The sequence below is a fragment of the Amblyomma americanum genome, chromosome 5 (genome assembly GCF_052857255.1).
Source record: "Amblyomma americanum isolate KBUSLIRL-KWMA chromosome 5, ASM5285725v1, whole genome shotgun sequence".
Classification (NCBI taxonomy): Eukaryota; Metazoa; Arthropoda; class Arachnida; order Ixodida; family Ixodidae; genus Amblyomma; species Amblyomma americanum.
This window is the reverse complement of record NC_135501.1, coordinates 19,891,791-19,908,316: the sequence shown is the minus strand read 5'-3', so window position 1 is coordinate 19,908,316 and position 16,526 is coordinate 19,891,791. Positions and strand designations below refer to the sequence as shown.

At 45.6% G+C, this 16,526-nt stretch overlaps 1 protein-coding gene across 1 annotated transcript in view; it reads left to right on the top strand.

The window, feature by feature from the left end:
- LOC144134594 (kelch-like protein 10) overlaps positions 1-16,526 on the top strand; it is a 677,760-nt gene that overhangs the window by 551,024 nt on the left and 110,210 nt on the right. Inside the window, exon 7 of the mRNA XM_077667481.1 lies at positions 11,708-11,873. Coding sequence (XP_077523607.1) covers positions 11,708-11,873 — 166 coding nt within the window. The remainder of the gene's footprint in view (positions 1-11,707; positions 11,874-16,526) is intronic.

The following is a 16,526-nucleotide window of genomic DNA, read 5'->3' as shown; positions in this document are numbered from 1 at the left end:
GTTAGCTTCGGTCAGAGAAAGCATTGAAGGCTCGGGGGCTGTGGCCTTCCAGAACTTAGCTGGAATTTCGGTAGATAATTTTTTAAGATTACTAGAATACCACTTGCACGTAACTTTTACCTCTCATGACAACCAGTTTTTTCTGCAGCGTAAAGGTATCTGTATAGGCTCATGTGTACCTCCGCGTTTATGTGATATATTTTTATCTTCAATTGACCGCCTTCTTGCACAGACTTTTCAAGGGGGGCCAGTTTTTGAAGTTTTTAGATATGTTGATGACTTTTTAATTATTTTAAGACCAGGGAACTCTACATCCTTTGACCATACCGCTTCATTTGTTTTAAATACTTTTAGTCGACTTCGGAAAGGTTTAGTTTTTACCCATGAACTACCTGAAAGTCAGGCGTTGCGTTTTTTAGACCTCAAGCTTATGTTCTGCCGAGGCCATATTTGCTGGATGTACTCCCCCCGAGCCAACAAAGAGCTCCTCAGCTACGACTCGGCTCATTCCAAGGTGGTTAAACGAGGTATTGCGTCGCTTTGCCTGGAGTCTGCGCTTCAAAAATCTTGCCCTCATAAAATGCAACAGTGTGTCAATGATCAGGTTGAGCGACTTTTATCTGCAGGCTTCCCTGGCCCGGTCATTTCAGCTGTTGCTGAAACCCTCCTGCAGAAGCACAAATGCGCCCAAAAAAGGTCTGAGCCCCCTTCTTCGACGCCGGTGTTGGTCCCTTACGTACACCAACTCACGCACAACCTAAAAAAAGTGGCTGGCAGGCACCGTGTGCCTTTGGTGTTCTCAGCACCCAATAAGGTATCTAAGCTAAGCCCCCGCATCATGGGTTGTGCCGGCAGGGGCTGCAACAGAAAACATGGGATCGCCTACACCAAATGTGCAATAGGAGTGGTGTACTGCATTCCCCTCTCATGTGGGGCTTCATACGTTGGCCAAACTGGCCGCTGTATTAATGACCGGCTACGGGAGCATGCCAAAAACATAGAAAACAAAGACACTAGTGCTAATCTCGTGCGTCACATTGCTTCGTGCGCGTGTAGGGCAAGGTTGGAGAAAACCACGGTTCTAGGCAAGAGCGGCAATGATAAGGCTAGGCTCGTTCTAGAGTCTTATTATATCCGAAAGCTGTCCGATCGTTGTGTCAGTGACACGTCAGTACACGTTTATTTATCGGAATATGCCTTTTTATATTCGTTTTTTGATTAACTTGTGCGCATGTCTGATGTGCGGTTTGTGTGATGTGCGGTTTGTGTGCCTTTTCCACGCGCATGCTCGACAATTATGTTCCTATATAACTCCTGTACCTCAGCATGAATAAACAGTTGGTAGTAGCGCTCGAGAGCCTGTTTTTTGTGTTCCCTTACTCTGTCCGTCGTCCGGTTTTTGCGCTTCCAAGTTTACTACAGTAAAGATGTTCTTTTCAGCATTTTACTAAGCATATAGAATCACGCCGTTTCTAGCATTACTGAAATCTTGGCGGCAGCAGCCCGTTTTCCGGCGCTTGTGGTTCTGCACTGTGGTGGTGCGTCGGCGTTCCGGCACGCCAGTCAAAATCCGCAGCGCAAGTTCACTCCATGTGGGTCACCCTTTAGTTGGCGAAGTGTCGGATTATCGGATGTCAGAAGAGCACTTGCCTTGTTATGTCCAGTGTTCTGCGTCCGAGGAATGTCCACTTGGATTTCAGCCTCTCCATGGGGAAGCCATCGTCGGAGCACTCGGAAGGTCCAGGATCCATTCCCACTCCAACTCCCGGGTTTCGGCACCCAAATATTGAAGATGGGCCCCGGGAAGGCACCCAGAATGAACTCTTGAATGGTTAGAAAGGGCTTCAATGAGCGCACCCTAAACCAAGATAGCGTCCAGAACGTCCCTACGCATCCCCCTCCCCCCCCCCCCCCGGCGCGCACTTCCAGTATTCATCCTCTTCCTCATTGGCTCGAATAGCGAAGATGATGAAAAATATTCAACAGCCGTGACACCTACGGTCACCATGACGCTTGATCATAGACGGACGCTTACCTGTTCTCATGGCAAGGTGATGTTCCATGGCTGCAAGCGAAGGCATGGCTGCGTCCGTGGGAAGCGTGACGAGCTTGAATTGAAGTGCGATGATTGTTTGATGCTCACTGAGGAAATCCATGCCCAGTATCACGTCACGGGAACCTTGCTGCAGCACTACAAAAGTCAACACGGTAGCAAGGCGGGCGAGCTGGTGGTACATGTTTAAAAAATAAGAGCGCGGAAAACGGGGACTTCAAGGGTGGAAAACACAGGACAAATGCTGCGACTACAAAGGTCACAGGATAGGTGTGTCTGTTGACGGTCACTCGAGCTGTGCATCTTCCGATGGCCTAATGAGTTGGTCTCCTGTGGTCCGGATTTGTAGGCCCTCCCAAGCTGTCGTGACTTTCCCTAGCTGCGCGGCACATTCTCCGTTCATCACCGAATAATCGGCTCCTTTGTTGACTATTCATAATGGAGAGAAGTTTCGCAGCATGAATAAAACGCACACAGAAGACAAGGAACAAACAAGACAGGACTGTGCTGCAAATCTTGTTTGTTCCTTGTCTTCAGTGTGCGTTTTATTCATGCTGCGAAACATGTCTCCATTATGAATAGCAATCAACTAGCCGAAACCACCGTGTTACTTTTGTCGGCTAGAGCGGTTACTTTCCTGCCGTCTATAGCCACACTAATCTGGATGTCCTGGCTCTTTTCTTGCACGTCGTCCTCAGCGTCGGGTATTTCAATCGTGGGTAGGGTGTGTCGTAGGTGCTTTTCTGGGTAGCGGCATCGTTCTGAAGCCGGATTGTGCCGTGGTAGAGCGTAGGCTTTTATGTGGCGTCGGCGTAGTAGGTGCGGGGCCTTCATGACGCGTCGTCGCTGAAAGATTTTCCTCGATTCGTCGGCAAGCAGCCTGACCTCCACAGGCTGCTTTGTTTAGCTTCCCTACGGGGGCCAAGGACACCTTCCTGCCACAAGCGCTGTGTAGCTGCGGCACGGCAACGCAAAGCGCACGATGGACGGTGATGGGGAGCGGCATAGTCGGCTGGACGGCGCGTAATCCCCTCTGCGCAGGCTGCCATCGGTTTCCTATGGTCGCTGGCCGAGCCCTGTCTTGAGGCGGCGGTGGCAAAACCATGCGGGGCGATGCGTCTCTGCAGAGAATAGCGTAGTAGCGAGCATAGCCACAATGGAAGCACAGTGGGCTGCCGCAGGGAGTCCTTCACTTTTGAAATCATTTTGCTAGCGCTTAGTGAACACACGAGACAAAAAAACAAATACAGAGGACAGACGCTGGTCTTCAACTGACGTTTATTCGAAAAACATTCAATATAAGACATCTCAAAATGCTGATAATCACACACGCGCAGTAGCAACGCCACGTTTCAGGAACAACATTTCTTTTCTTGATATATTGACATACGAGGTGCTAACGCATTTCTAACCTTCTTCATCAATGCAAATAGCTTCGAAAATTTCGCGTTCCGATTGCGTTTATATTGTTCCTAGAATGCTTGTATCTTGAAAGATTGGTATGCAAGGTACAGGGTCAGGGTCGCCAGGGTACCGTTCGATAATGCAGCGTTTGCAGTGCGCAGCGAGATTCCCCCCAGCCGCAATGGATTACGTCGCCAAGTGGTGAATCTCGCTGCACACTGCAAACGCTGTCTTATCGAACGGTACCCTGGCGACCCTGACCCTGTACCTTGCAAACCAATCTTTCAACATACAAGCATTCTAGGAACATTATAAACGCAGTCTGAACACGAATTTTTCGAAGCTATTTGCATTGATAAAGAAGGTTCGAAATGCGTCAGCACCCCGTCTGTCAATCTATCAAAAAAATAAATAATGTTCCTGAAGCTTGGCGTTGCTACTGCGCGTAAGTGAGTATCAGCATTTTGAGAAGTCTTATACTGAACGTTTTTCGAATAAACGCCAGTTGAAGACTAGCGTCTGTCCTGTGTATTTGTGTTCTTTGTCTTATGTGTTCACTAAGCGCTAGCAAAATGATTTCAAACGCTTTCCAACTAGCCCAAGTTTCCGTCTTGATAAGTCCTTCACTCGTCGCATTTTCTAGCGCCGTTGCGTCACTCGTAAGGTGGGCGCAGGGAAGCTAGGGGGTGTCATTCTGAGAGAGCTGGTTCCCTTCGAAGAGGGCTTGTAGGTCTCTACGGGGCGCAGGAATGCGTTGTGCCGACCCGTACGGCATGGCTCCAGCTTCTTTCGTTGTAGTCAGCAGTGACAGGCAGCCTAGCGCATGTTGCGCTTCTTCACGAACGATGTCCGTGTTGATCACTGCCTGGGGATGGTGGGAAAATAGAAGCACCCGGCGAAGCTCGTTCAGAACAATTTCTCGTATAATATGCCGCAAGTTACCCCGCTTGTAGGTATATTATGTGGGGGGGCTCGTCGACAGATATTGAAGTAGTCGGTTGTACTACCGGGTCCGTGCGTCAAGGGCCTTCTCTACTGTAGAAGCTCCTTCCATGAGTTCGGGAACAGTTTTTGTAGGATTCCGGATCAGTCCGGTGAACAGTTACTCCTTCACGCTACGCAGCAGAAAAGTGAGCTGCTTGCCTTCAGTCATTTCCGGGTTGGCGCGCCTGCAAAGGCGTTTCAACTCCTTCGCTTATGCACAGACGCTTTCATTTGGCATCTGGATGCGCATCTGGAACATCAATTCGGCTCTTTCCTTGCGGAGGATGTTAGCAAATGTCTTCGAGACTTTTCTGTTAAATTCTCCCCATGTTACAGGGAATTCTCATTATCTTTGAGCAAAGTCCGTGCTGCGCCATCCAGGCCAAAGAGGACGTACGGCAGTTTGGTCTGATGATCTCGCCTGTGCAGTGTTGCCACCCGCTCAAACTGGTCCAACCATTATTCCACGTACGTCTTCATGATGTAGACCGTTGATAGTTGGCGGCTGCCGGGGCTGTTGGAAGACGAGCCTCAAGGACTGGGTGGCAATGTTCCAACCATGGCAGGGTGACGATGCACCACCTTAACCAGAGATCACATAGTGGGGACGGCAGTCCGACAGTCTGGTAGAGAGCAATAAGGGCTTCCAAAAGAAACTTTGTTGGGCTGATTAGCACCCACAAGAAAATCAATAATTCGGTGACGGCAATAGCCACCAGCGTGCTCGGCGGTCGTCGAACAAAATGCCCGCCGCTCTCGGCCGTGCTCAATATAAAGCTGTCAACGAGCTTTTAAGACACGGCGTGAAAAGTAACCGCAACAGTCTAGAACAACGTAAAATGGGCTCCGGCTGGGTATCATAAATCTAGATAAATCTGGTCGCGTCTTGCATCGCAAACAGCGCGAGTAAGCCATGGGCCGGCAGCTTTGAAAAATTGACAAACAGCCATTGGAAGCTTTTATTCAATATACAGCTTTATTCAATATATAGCTTTAAACTCAATAGTTTCAACGTTATTTATTTATTTATTTATTACACCCTCAGGGTCATTGCGGCATTACAGAGGGGAGTGGTTACAAAAAAGGAAACCAATTTACCAAACTGCGGTTAACGAAGCAGACAAGGTACAAACATGATTTATACATATACACTGTCAGCATAGGCGTTCAGGAGAGAGAGAGAAAATGATAACACAATATAAAATATATCCCAGTTAAACAATGTTAGATTTAACGTTCTTGAATAATTGATAATCGGTGATGGTGGCCGTCGTAGAAGGAAGGCGATTCCACTCATTCGATGTGTGTGGTACGATGACTTGAAAAAAGTTTTTGATCTGCAGAAAGGGATGCCAATTTATGAAGGTGATGTAATCTCGGCGATATCTAGTGTGGTGGAGAGATAAGTTCGGCACGAAACTGTGGGTGATAGAATAATTGGTGAAAAAGGCACAAGCAAAAAACTTTGCGACAGGATGACAAGGATGGTAAGTTAAGGCTAGATTGCATGGCACTGATGCTTGCTCTTCTGGTATAGTTGGGAAGAATGAAGCGAGTAGAATTATTCTGACCCATTTTCAATGCCTGAGTTAGGTTTGTTTGGCCTGGGTACCAAATTGACGCAGCGTACTCGAGCTTGGGCCGTATTACAGTTTTATAAAGGAGTAATTTTAAAGAGGAAGGTGCCTTGCAAAAGTTGCGTCGTAAGTATCCCAGCATTCGGTTAGCATTGGATATTATATGCGCGTTGTGAACGTTACAAGTTAGATCAGAGGGGATGTGAAGGCCAAGATACTTGCAAATAGTTACCGGATCTAAAGGCGAGTTATTAAGAGAATGCAGAGGAAGTTCGTTAGAATTTCTTGACACGCGCATAAATTTACACTTGTTAACATTCAATTCCATTCAGCATAATTTACACCATGCAGAAACAGCGTTAAGATCTGATCAGAGCCCTGTTATGTCGTCAACACAAGTTATTTCGGTGAAAATTACAATCATCAGGAAATAAGTAAATGTGGAAGGAGACGCAGGAAGGTAAGTCGTTAATATAAATGAGAAATAGAAGAAACCCAAGCACAGAGCCTTGTGATACACACGAGTGAACTGGAGATTGCTTTGAGGTTATGTCATCAACTGAAACAAACTGTGAGCGGTTAGTCATGAAAACCTCAAGCAGCACAGAATTTTGGTATCAAGGTTATCTATATGCAGCTTGCAGAATAAAAAAATATGACACACCTTATGGAATGCTTTTGAAAAATCTAAAAATATCAAGTTGCTTCTGAAGAGTGATCAAGCATTAGGTGCAGTTTATGCATGAAATTAGGATCGAATTGAATGAATAGCACACCTAAAGCCATACAGTGGTCGAATTACACTTCATGAATATCCACGTTATCCTTTAATTTCAAAAAGTATTTGATTACGAAACTAAGACATAAGACAAAATTTGCGGTTCCGTGCTCACGGGGAAGTTTCAAAGCAATTTTGGTCTGGTTGAAGGTTAGCAGGCAGCTGAGCAAGATATTGTTCCTACATTGGATAGGATCAAAAAGCTCTGCTTCACGTCTGGGAAATTCATGTGCCGAACATGAGCTTGTGTGTGTTCTATAGAATATGCTCAAGTTTGGACACTTCGGGCGGGGGCGGGGGAGGGGGGGGAGAGAGAGGGCGTAATATGCGAGATTACATACATGTCTAAGGCTTAAAGACTCCTACACTATACCGACCGCTTCTATCCACCTGGGACATCAGGCTCTACTGATCAGCTTATGTCTTGCATCAGGAACAAAGCAACAACACTGCCTCTAGTTATCTTTCCAGATGGTTGTACAGCCCGAACGAGCGATTTTATTTTTTCGTACGTCGGAGTTCAGCCATGTCTCCGTCACGCAAATAATAACATTTTCAAGAACTCTAAGAATCTGCTCTAAGTGTTGGGATTTCTCACAGGACTTCACGCATTAACTTTGAGAAAAGTTGCGGTCAACGGCTGTTTCGAATTCGAGTGGCTTGTCCATCGTCCATGCTCTTGTTTTTCGACTCACCCTATGTCATTGTTTTTATCGTCCCGGGCGTATAAGCGGATATTTACGCATTTTTACTTCGTACGACAAACACTTCCGCTTTAAGGGCGAGATACACTTGCGTTCTTTCCCACACCTTCTTTCAAACTTTTCTTACTGCTCGCAAAAAATCCTCGCTAATTGAGTGCAACCTTCCTTTTAGCGTCTTGCAATCGCAGAGTATTTATTTATTTATTTGTTTACTTACTTACTCTCAGGGCAGAAGCATTGCAGAGAGCAGTGCGTTGTACTAAAAAAATATACAAGAACAATATTGGTACACCAGAATTGGGTTATATAATCACTAAGTACATTCTTAAATAACTCGGAGTTTGTAATGGATGCAATGATAGCAGGAAGGTGGTTCCATTACTTAGCTGTCTTGGGGATGAATGAGGCGAAATGAAAGTTGGTGCGTTCTTGGTGGGTGAACCGCGCAACAAAGGCGGGACAAAGGCAAGACAAGTGCTGGGGCTGCTTGGTCCTTCAACCTTGAACTGATGGTCGCTGCGGGAAGAAATCTATGAAGGCGGCAGAAGTAGCGAGTCTCTGAGATGAGGGCTATAATGGTAGATTTTTTGAAACAGATATACGCGCAAATCTTCGGCGAATGGAATGATCAGGAAGGCTTAGATTAGTCTTCATTGCAGTTACACTGGCAGTTCGATTATTGTTAGAAAAAACGAAACGCGCAGGCCGGTTTTGGATAGATTCGATCTTGAGAATTAGTGAGCTAGGTAAGTGGAGGGTCCCATACTGATGACGCATTTCTAGCTTTGATCTGACTAGTGTTTTGTAAAGTATAAGTTTCAAGTTAGTCGGCGCCATAGAAAAACTTTGACGTGTAACCAAGTGTACGCATAGCGTCACTTGTTATGTAGTCCGCGTGAATTTTCTAGGAAAGGTTACTGCAGATATGAACACCAAGGTATTTGGAAGATGAAACGTGTGTTAACGGATTAATATTAAGTAAATAATCAAAAGAAACCTTATCAGATGCACGACGGCAAATTCTCATGAACTTGCATTCAGTAACATTAAGCTTCGTTAGCCATGTTTTACACCAAGAATAAGTCTGATTAAGGTGGGATTGGAGGGTAAGGTGATCAGAAGAGTTTTTAATTTGACGGTAAATAGCGCAACCATCAGCAGTAAAAAGTTTGTTGGAGGAATATATGCTATTAGGCAAGTCGTTAATATCGATAAGAAATAGCAATAGTCCCAGCACTCATCGCTGTGGAACACCAGATTTCATACTGCAAGAATCAGAGCTCTGGCCGTTAGGAGTTGAAAATTGTGCAAGGTTAGATAAGAAGCATCCAATCCATCTTAAACGTTAGCATCAAGATTATATTTACTTAGTTTCAGAAGTAGTAGTCTGTGGCAAAAAGTATCAAAAGACTTCGCGAAATCAATTAAAATGCAGTCAATAATGAGTGGAGAAATGAGTGGAGAGTAAAGGGCAGAAAACCAGTCGTTTGTGAAGGTTAAGAGCTGAGTTTCACAAGAATAGTGCATTCGGAAACCATGCTGTTGAACACTGAAAAACGAGAGTTAGTTTCAAGGAAAGTTAGAGTACGGCTATAAATAACATGCTCCAGTAGTTTGCAAGGAATGCTTGTTAATGAGATGGGTCTGTAATTGGTAAGGGAATTAACATCACCTGACTTGAAAATAGGAACCACCTTCGCCAATTTACAGTCGTCCGGAAATTCGCCACTTCACAAGTACCGCGAAAAAAGTTTAGACAACAATATCCAACAATACGCTTCAGTATTTTTCAAAAATTTTGGTCTGATACCATCTTCGCCGGGTGAAGAAGAGAGCTTAATTTCACGTATTAATTTGCTATTATAGTTAAATCTACGATGATAGGATCCATGGTCTCGTATTCAAAACGGGTAACGATAGGAAGGGCGAAACGAGCATTTCTCAGAAAGGATGATGCAAATGCCTCGTTCAACAAAGCGCACAACTTTGTTCGGGAACAACAGTTTTGTCAGAAGCGAATAATTCGATCTGTGACTTTTCATCACCGCGAGCGACATTCCAAAATTTGGGCGGGTTTGAAGCAAGCATCGACGGCAGAGTTCGTAAAAGAATTGTGCGCTTCGCAATTCCAAGCGCGTTAGTGTACTCTGCTGCCGCGCGATGATAAGCCTAGAATTAGTCGCCGCGGTGGCTGAGTAGTTATGACGCTCGGCTGCCGGCCCGAAAGACGCGGGTTCGATCCCGGGTCCCTGATCCCGATAGCCTGAGTCGCTTTTGGACGTTAAACACCCATAAATCATAAGCCTCGAATCGTTCTTCACACACAAATAACTTGGCTCTACGAAAAGTTCGCTTTTATTCAATAATCACATGAGTGATGTTGTGAACCAAGGTGCATTATAGAAGTTTTTTATCCTACCTAGAGGGATAAATTGGTTAGTAAGCTCGATGATTTTCGATTTGAAGGAGAGCTACTTTTCTTGCACTGAACGCTCTGAAAACTTCGAGAAGAATTCGCTTGAAAAATCTGCTAGTTCCGTGTTGATAGAAATATCGTCGGCTTTCCTATAGTCTTTAATAAACTTTTTTACTTACTTCCTTGCGATGTGATACGTTGGTCATTAAACTAAAATAATTGAATGATCACTCATGCCAGGCAGAGGTGAAAGTGAGTTAACAAGGACCGGATGTGTGGTAAGTACTATGTCAGGGATAGTGGCGCTAGATTGAGGAACACGCGTAGGACTGTTAACTAATTGACAAAGATTAAAGTCGGAGCATGTGTCAAGAAAGGAGATGCATTCGGAGGAGCTGCAGTTAGCAAACTGATGATGCATGCCCTAATTAATGCTGGGAAAGTTAAAATCGACTAGAACGAAGGTGGGTGATGAGGGAAACCTCTTGTGCAATTTACTAAAACATCATGCAGATCCGACGAGTAACAATTAGATGAAGTGGGAGGACGACAACGTGCGACGAAAATAATATCTTTGTAACTGAGGCGGATGTTCACACAAAAATTTCAAGCGGGGAAAGAATAGAAACATTGAAGGAACCCAAGTCGTCAGCGACTGTTATGAAAACGCCCGATCACGTTCCCCGACCACACCTGTAGAATTTATATTTTCGTGCGCAATTCAAGATGTCTTTGTCATTGATTTTTGAGGAGAGCCAAGTTTCCTTAAGAATCACCATGTCAGCAGAACAGTTGTCGGTCAATGTCGACAGGGCATCACGTTTATTGCTAACACTCCTAATGTTATAAAAAAAAGAATCTATTTTCAAACGACCGACGTCTGCTAACATCTAGTAACGATGACGGCGGAGGGGCGGATGCGCTAGAAATTACTCTCGTCTGTGGAAAGTGCGTCACTAATATAGACCTCACATACGCTGTCAGTGACGTAGCAGTAAATAAAACTTTGATTTTCGATAACTAGTTTGTTGTATTTCAGTGAATAAGCCTGTCCAGCAGCTCTTGCAAAATCCACCAGCTTTTTGCGACTAGTGCGAATGGCTTTGCAGAAGTGTTCGCTTATGCTAATCCCTGTCCTCTATAGCTTAGATTTTTGGCCAAATATCGTATCTCTCGTAATAAATGATAAGAAGCGTGCTACGATGGGTCTACATTTGTCGAAGGCGAAAGGGCCTAGACTATGTGCACGGCAGGTTCCTTTTACTGGTAATTGTAGCGTGAAATTTTTTTAGAGAGCTTCCAGAAATTTTTCTTCGGATTGCGCCCATGTTTCGCCAGGAGAATCAAGAATCCCATAAAAACGTAAACTATCTCGGCGTGACCACATTCGTACCGTGATTGCCAGGAAGAGTCTTGATATCCCCTGCTAGCTGCAAACGAATCGCAAGGAATCCGACATATCACAAAACTATTTAAAAAAGGGCGTTTTTTATACGGTTGTGTTCCAGGGGCATCTAAACACAATAAAACTTCTACTTCGCCTTGCTTGGTGTCCTTGTCGTATGTTTTTATGTTGTTAAGCAGCGCTTATGAAACATAGCCGAAAATACCCAGAAAGAAAACGTGGTACGTGCGTCATTTCCTTCGGTCTTCTTAAGCATTATGTGGTTGTGCCTCTATACTCGTACGGGAGAGAGGAATACCGAGTAAGACGGCACGGTCAGCGTTCTTCTTGGTTCACTCCCTCGGTGCACTATCGCCTGCCAGCGCACATTGTTTCTCCCATCGCAGGGCGTGCCACGGCATGGCGGTGCTAAACGCGTGCATCTACGTCGTGGGCGGCTCCACCAGCGCCCCCGATAGCTCTGTCGCGTGCTTCGACGCCAGTCGCAATCGGTGGACCGAGAAGGCGAGCATGGTATTCGCCCGCAAGGACTTCTGCTTGGCTGTTCTCCAGGCAAGCTTCTGGTCACTTAGAAGGCCACGGGGACTAAAATGCGTTCGCTCTCTATCTATCTCGTTTTAACACTGGGAGGGTGCTAATGGAGCCTCCAGTTACCCTTAACGACCATCGGTTAGCTTGCCTTCTCCAACTCTAGAACGGGTTTATTGCTTCTCTTATTAGTTGCATCATGTTCTGGTATCTTGTCTCTACATAGCTTCAGTTAGTCAATTTCCGCCGCAATTATGTAGTGAGGGAGTAATTACTAATTGATATCCACCCAAGCGCCGCCTCAGGGCTACAAAGAAAAGCTATACAGCTTCCACAGCAGTATCGTAGTGAAAGAAAGTGGTCCTAGGCCTAGGTTCAAACCCGACGCTACCCCTTCACCAGAGTAGTCATTCTACCAACTGTGCAAACCGGAGCGGCTCGGCTTTGGCTAGCATGGTTACCGTCATCGTGTCTAGCATACTGCTTAGAGTGCATTATACTTGCTTCAGGTTCATGGTAAGCCATTTGCAATCTCAGTTGTTATTCGTTCGGTCTTTTGGAATCTGTCCTTATAATATAGGTGTCAAAGCTATAGCAAGAGTAAGAGCTGAATCTCGGATTAGTTCTACATCACCATATGACAGTGACACGAACTTAATTGCATCACTGCAAATATCAACGTTTAAAAAAGAAGCTGTGTGCTTGGTAGCCCCATCAAGACAACATAGTCGTCCTTAATAGGTGTATTTATTACTAACCTGGCAAAAACAGCTGTACAGCTGTGAAAAGGCACCACAAAGTCAATAGAAGCCACAACCAGTGACGCTTCTGGTTGTACAGCTTGCTGACACAATTCTGCTGATGTCGCCGCCTGGGTCAGCTGGTATGGGCATAGCACCCTGGGAAGGAAACTAAATATAGTGACAGTGTTCCATCGATTACACGCCTACCAATTTAGCGGTCCTGGGAATTCAAGCCTGGACGCGAAAACTCACGCGAAAACGCGAACGCGACGGCGGCAAGCGACGAGCGACGCCGTCGCGCGAAGCAAAATGCATGTGTCGCTTGCCGTGTCGCTCGGATCTGCACCCACAGAAAATTTCGCTCGTCGCCCGGAAGTCCCCCACGCGACTGGCCAATCAGAGCCCCCCAAAGCCGTTTCCGGTTTGTCCACGGTTTCTCACGGGTACATCTCACGAAACCCGTCCGTCGTCTTGGTCATCGCTACCGTCGATAAAATATTTGGTTTTGTAGCTAATAGGCAGACCCGCATGATTTAAATAATTAAAACAATCTACTAGTTGGGTGCCGAGGGCTGACAGCATTTGGAGCGGGCTACGCGAGCGGGCGTACTGCGGGCGTGTCGAGCCGCGGGTACCGGCGCTCGATCCACCGTGCCGCTGCGCTCCAAATGTGCAGAAACACTCGCGGCGCGCATTCTCACTGGTAAATTAAAGTTTGCTCACTTACAACCAAACTACGGTGACAGTTTATGGGAGTGTTTTTACTAAGCCGGAGTGCACAGGCACCGAACGAAAGCACACCTCCCCCGTGAACCCGTGATGTGACTTCGTCTCCGCAAGCACGCCTTTGGCTATCTCCACTGCCGCTACACCGCTGCCGTAGAGGAAATATTCCTTTGGCCCTCACTATGAGGCACATTCACAAAATTTTAAGAGAGAGAACAGGTTACGGGCGTGTTTCTAAGCTTGAGTGCGCAAAGCACGGAGTCCGCTGCGCACGTCGCGGGTTCGCGTCGCTTGCCGCCTTCGCTTGCATGGAGGTTGCCCACAAGCGACAGTGCGAACGCCAGCCGTCGACGCCGCCGTCGCCTTCGCGTTCGCGTGATTTTTCGCTACATGGAGTCCAGGTGTCAAAGTAGTCACTCCTCCATCGACGAGCCTGCCGACGACACAGAGAACTGGGCAACCAAGAAGAATTAATCTGAGAAGATCAGCGCTGGCACACAACGGGCGTGGATAAGGAGGACGCAGTTGCACTGAATGAACCCTTTTTAATGAAACGCATCCAATCCGACCCTTTACAAAGGCAGAAAAACGAAGGGAGGCACGCGAAATGATCATGAAAGCTCGAAATCGGAAGAACCGGCAAGTACGCCATCATTTCTTCATCGTCGCCAAAAAAAGTAACACAGCCGAAAAAAGCAACAAAAAAGAGGGGGGGGGTTGACAGATGCAGGAGAAAAGCCAGAAAATAGAGAGCGCAATAAAACACATCTAAAACGATGTCGATCAAAAAAACAATCAGCAAGGCTAGAAGTGACAAAAGGTTGATGCAATAAAAAACCAAAAGCTTAGTGAAAGCCGTGACGAAAATGGAAACAATGACGCGGCTAAAGTCAGACTGGATTAAAAGCACTTAAACAGATTAAGAAAAAAACCCGGTAAAGCTTGCGCGAATGATAGCGACAAGAATGCGAAGGTTGCCGCGTACGGGAAAAAAAGTGCAGTAAACGCCGCCTAAAAGAAGTTAAGAAGCATCAAAACCTGAAAGCACGAAGTTTTGGGGGAGTTGGTTTTGCACTATGGACGTGAAGGAGCGCAGCAGCACACGGCCTAAAAAGGGAGCAGTGGGAAGAGGTGTCAGTTCAGCGCTTTGTTGTGTCCGTTTCTACTCTTTCAGCTGCTTTCTTCATTCGCTGTGTGCTGTCACGCTCCTTCACCTCCATATTGCAAAACCTGGTTGCGATAAAACCTGTGATGAGGTACGGGGTATGCTGACAGGAAATTAAGACTGGTGAGATTGTCAAAGGTGGGCGCGATAAAACATTGCAGGCAATATCCAAAAATGGGCACAATGTCATGCTGGGCCGGAACGGAATTAGAACTCTTTTACTAACAGGGCAACTGGCGGTGTGCTAACGCACTCATCTTTTTTACTATTGAAGTGACGGCTTCTATAATTTTTTTAGTGAGTTCATTTTTGCTCTTAGCCAAAATTTCTGTTTCCTCGAGTGCGGAGACATGCGGCGGCTGGGATTGCACGCTCTACAATGAATGGTGAAATTAATAGGCTTATTATCATCAGCATTAGTTTTTGTAACTTTATGATCTATTAACTTTTCGGCTCAGCACTTCGAATGAAGGGCCAAGAATCCACTGTTATCTTACGAGCGAACGCATTCAAAATTAGCCCGAAGAAATATAGTCCACACCACATTTAAAAGTTAGTAACTCAAATGCAGCGAGCAGTATTGAGATAGAGACTGCTTAACCCTTGGTACCCGCCCTAACTCCTGTCGTAGGTGGCCGGAAAAATGTTTAGAACCAGGCAAGGCAAGAACCAAACCTCAACGAAAGATACGGTTCACGCTGAAAAGTGGCTGTAAGAGACTACGTTCAGCAGCTATCAGTTAACTTTAAAAAGAATTGGGAAAAGGTCAGGGGTAGACGTTATTTTCTCTTTCCTGCTCCTCACCTTCTTTCTATACTTTGCCGGCGGGGGAAAAAATTCAAGAATGCACAAGTATGCATCAGGATTTGTTCGTAACATGCTCTTTGGGCGTCGTTTATTCCTTTACTATACAGTAGGAAGTACATACCTTGGCCAGACACACCGATATACTGTATAAACAGCCGATACGCTGTATAAAGCATGCAGATAACACTGACGATAAAAAGAGTGTGGTAATCCACTCACTGTCGAGACTGCAGTCCCTGCCGCCAACTGTCCTAAACTTCAAGCAAGCAGAAATTTTTCTGACAAAAATCAATTCACCTAAAACATCACAAGTGGCTACTTTCGACAAGCTAAAAGATGAGTGCGTTAGCTCACTTTTGCCACTTAAGAAAATGAGTTTATTTGTTTTTTTTCATTATTTCCAGAATCTCTAAAGGCCCTCATTACGGGGGTTTCACGTATGGGGGAGGCAAAGAAGCTAACATGGCAGTGAATGTCTATCATGACAAACTGAACACTAATTAAAACAAGAAAAGCGGAATAAATGATCAGGGAACAAGTATCAAAATGTGGCGGAACAACAACAGGCGAAATGAACATTACGGCAACATAATAGACAGTGTGAAAAATCAAAATCAAACGGATTGCGGTGAACAGAACAAAACTAGAAAAAAAAATACACAGAGATTTTATTTTTTAAAAGTTCTGGAAATAACGTAGGATAGATTTCAGTTGCGCCTGCAGAAGGCAGCCGGTCCAGTCAATAATGGTTTGGGGAGTGAAAGATTTAGCAAAAGTGTGTCGCGTGTTGCGTTTGATTTTGAAATTATGGTCATGAGGTGTGAATACTGCTGAGAGCGAGCGAAAGCAATCGTCATGGAGCTACGGATGATTGCAAATTTTGTAAAAAAGTATTAAGCGAGCAAGTTTGCGATGATAGAAAAGGTTATCAAGTTCAGCGCGAGCTTTTAGCGCCGTCAAGCTGGCGAAACGTCAGTAATCTTAAAAAATGAGACGAGCAGCACGGTTTTGCAGGGATTAGATGTTACCTATGACGTAGGCTTGATCTAGGTCCCATATGGCTGAAGCGTACTCGATTTTTGGTAGAAGTAAGGTAGTATAAGCAAGTTTCCTCTCCTGCGCAGAAGCATGGCGAAGGTTACGTTTTAGAAGGCCAAGAGAACGGTTCCCAGCTACTAGAATCAAATTTGATAGTTCCAGGTGAAGCCGAACTCCTAAATGTAAGTGGAAGCTGTC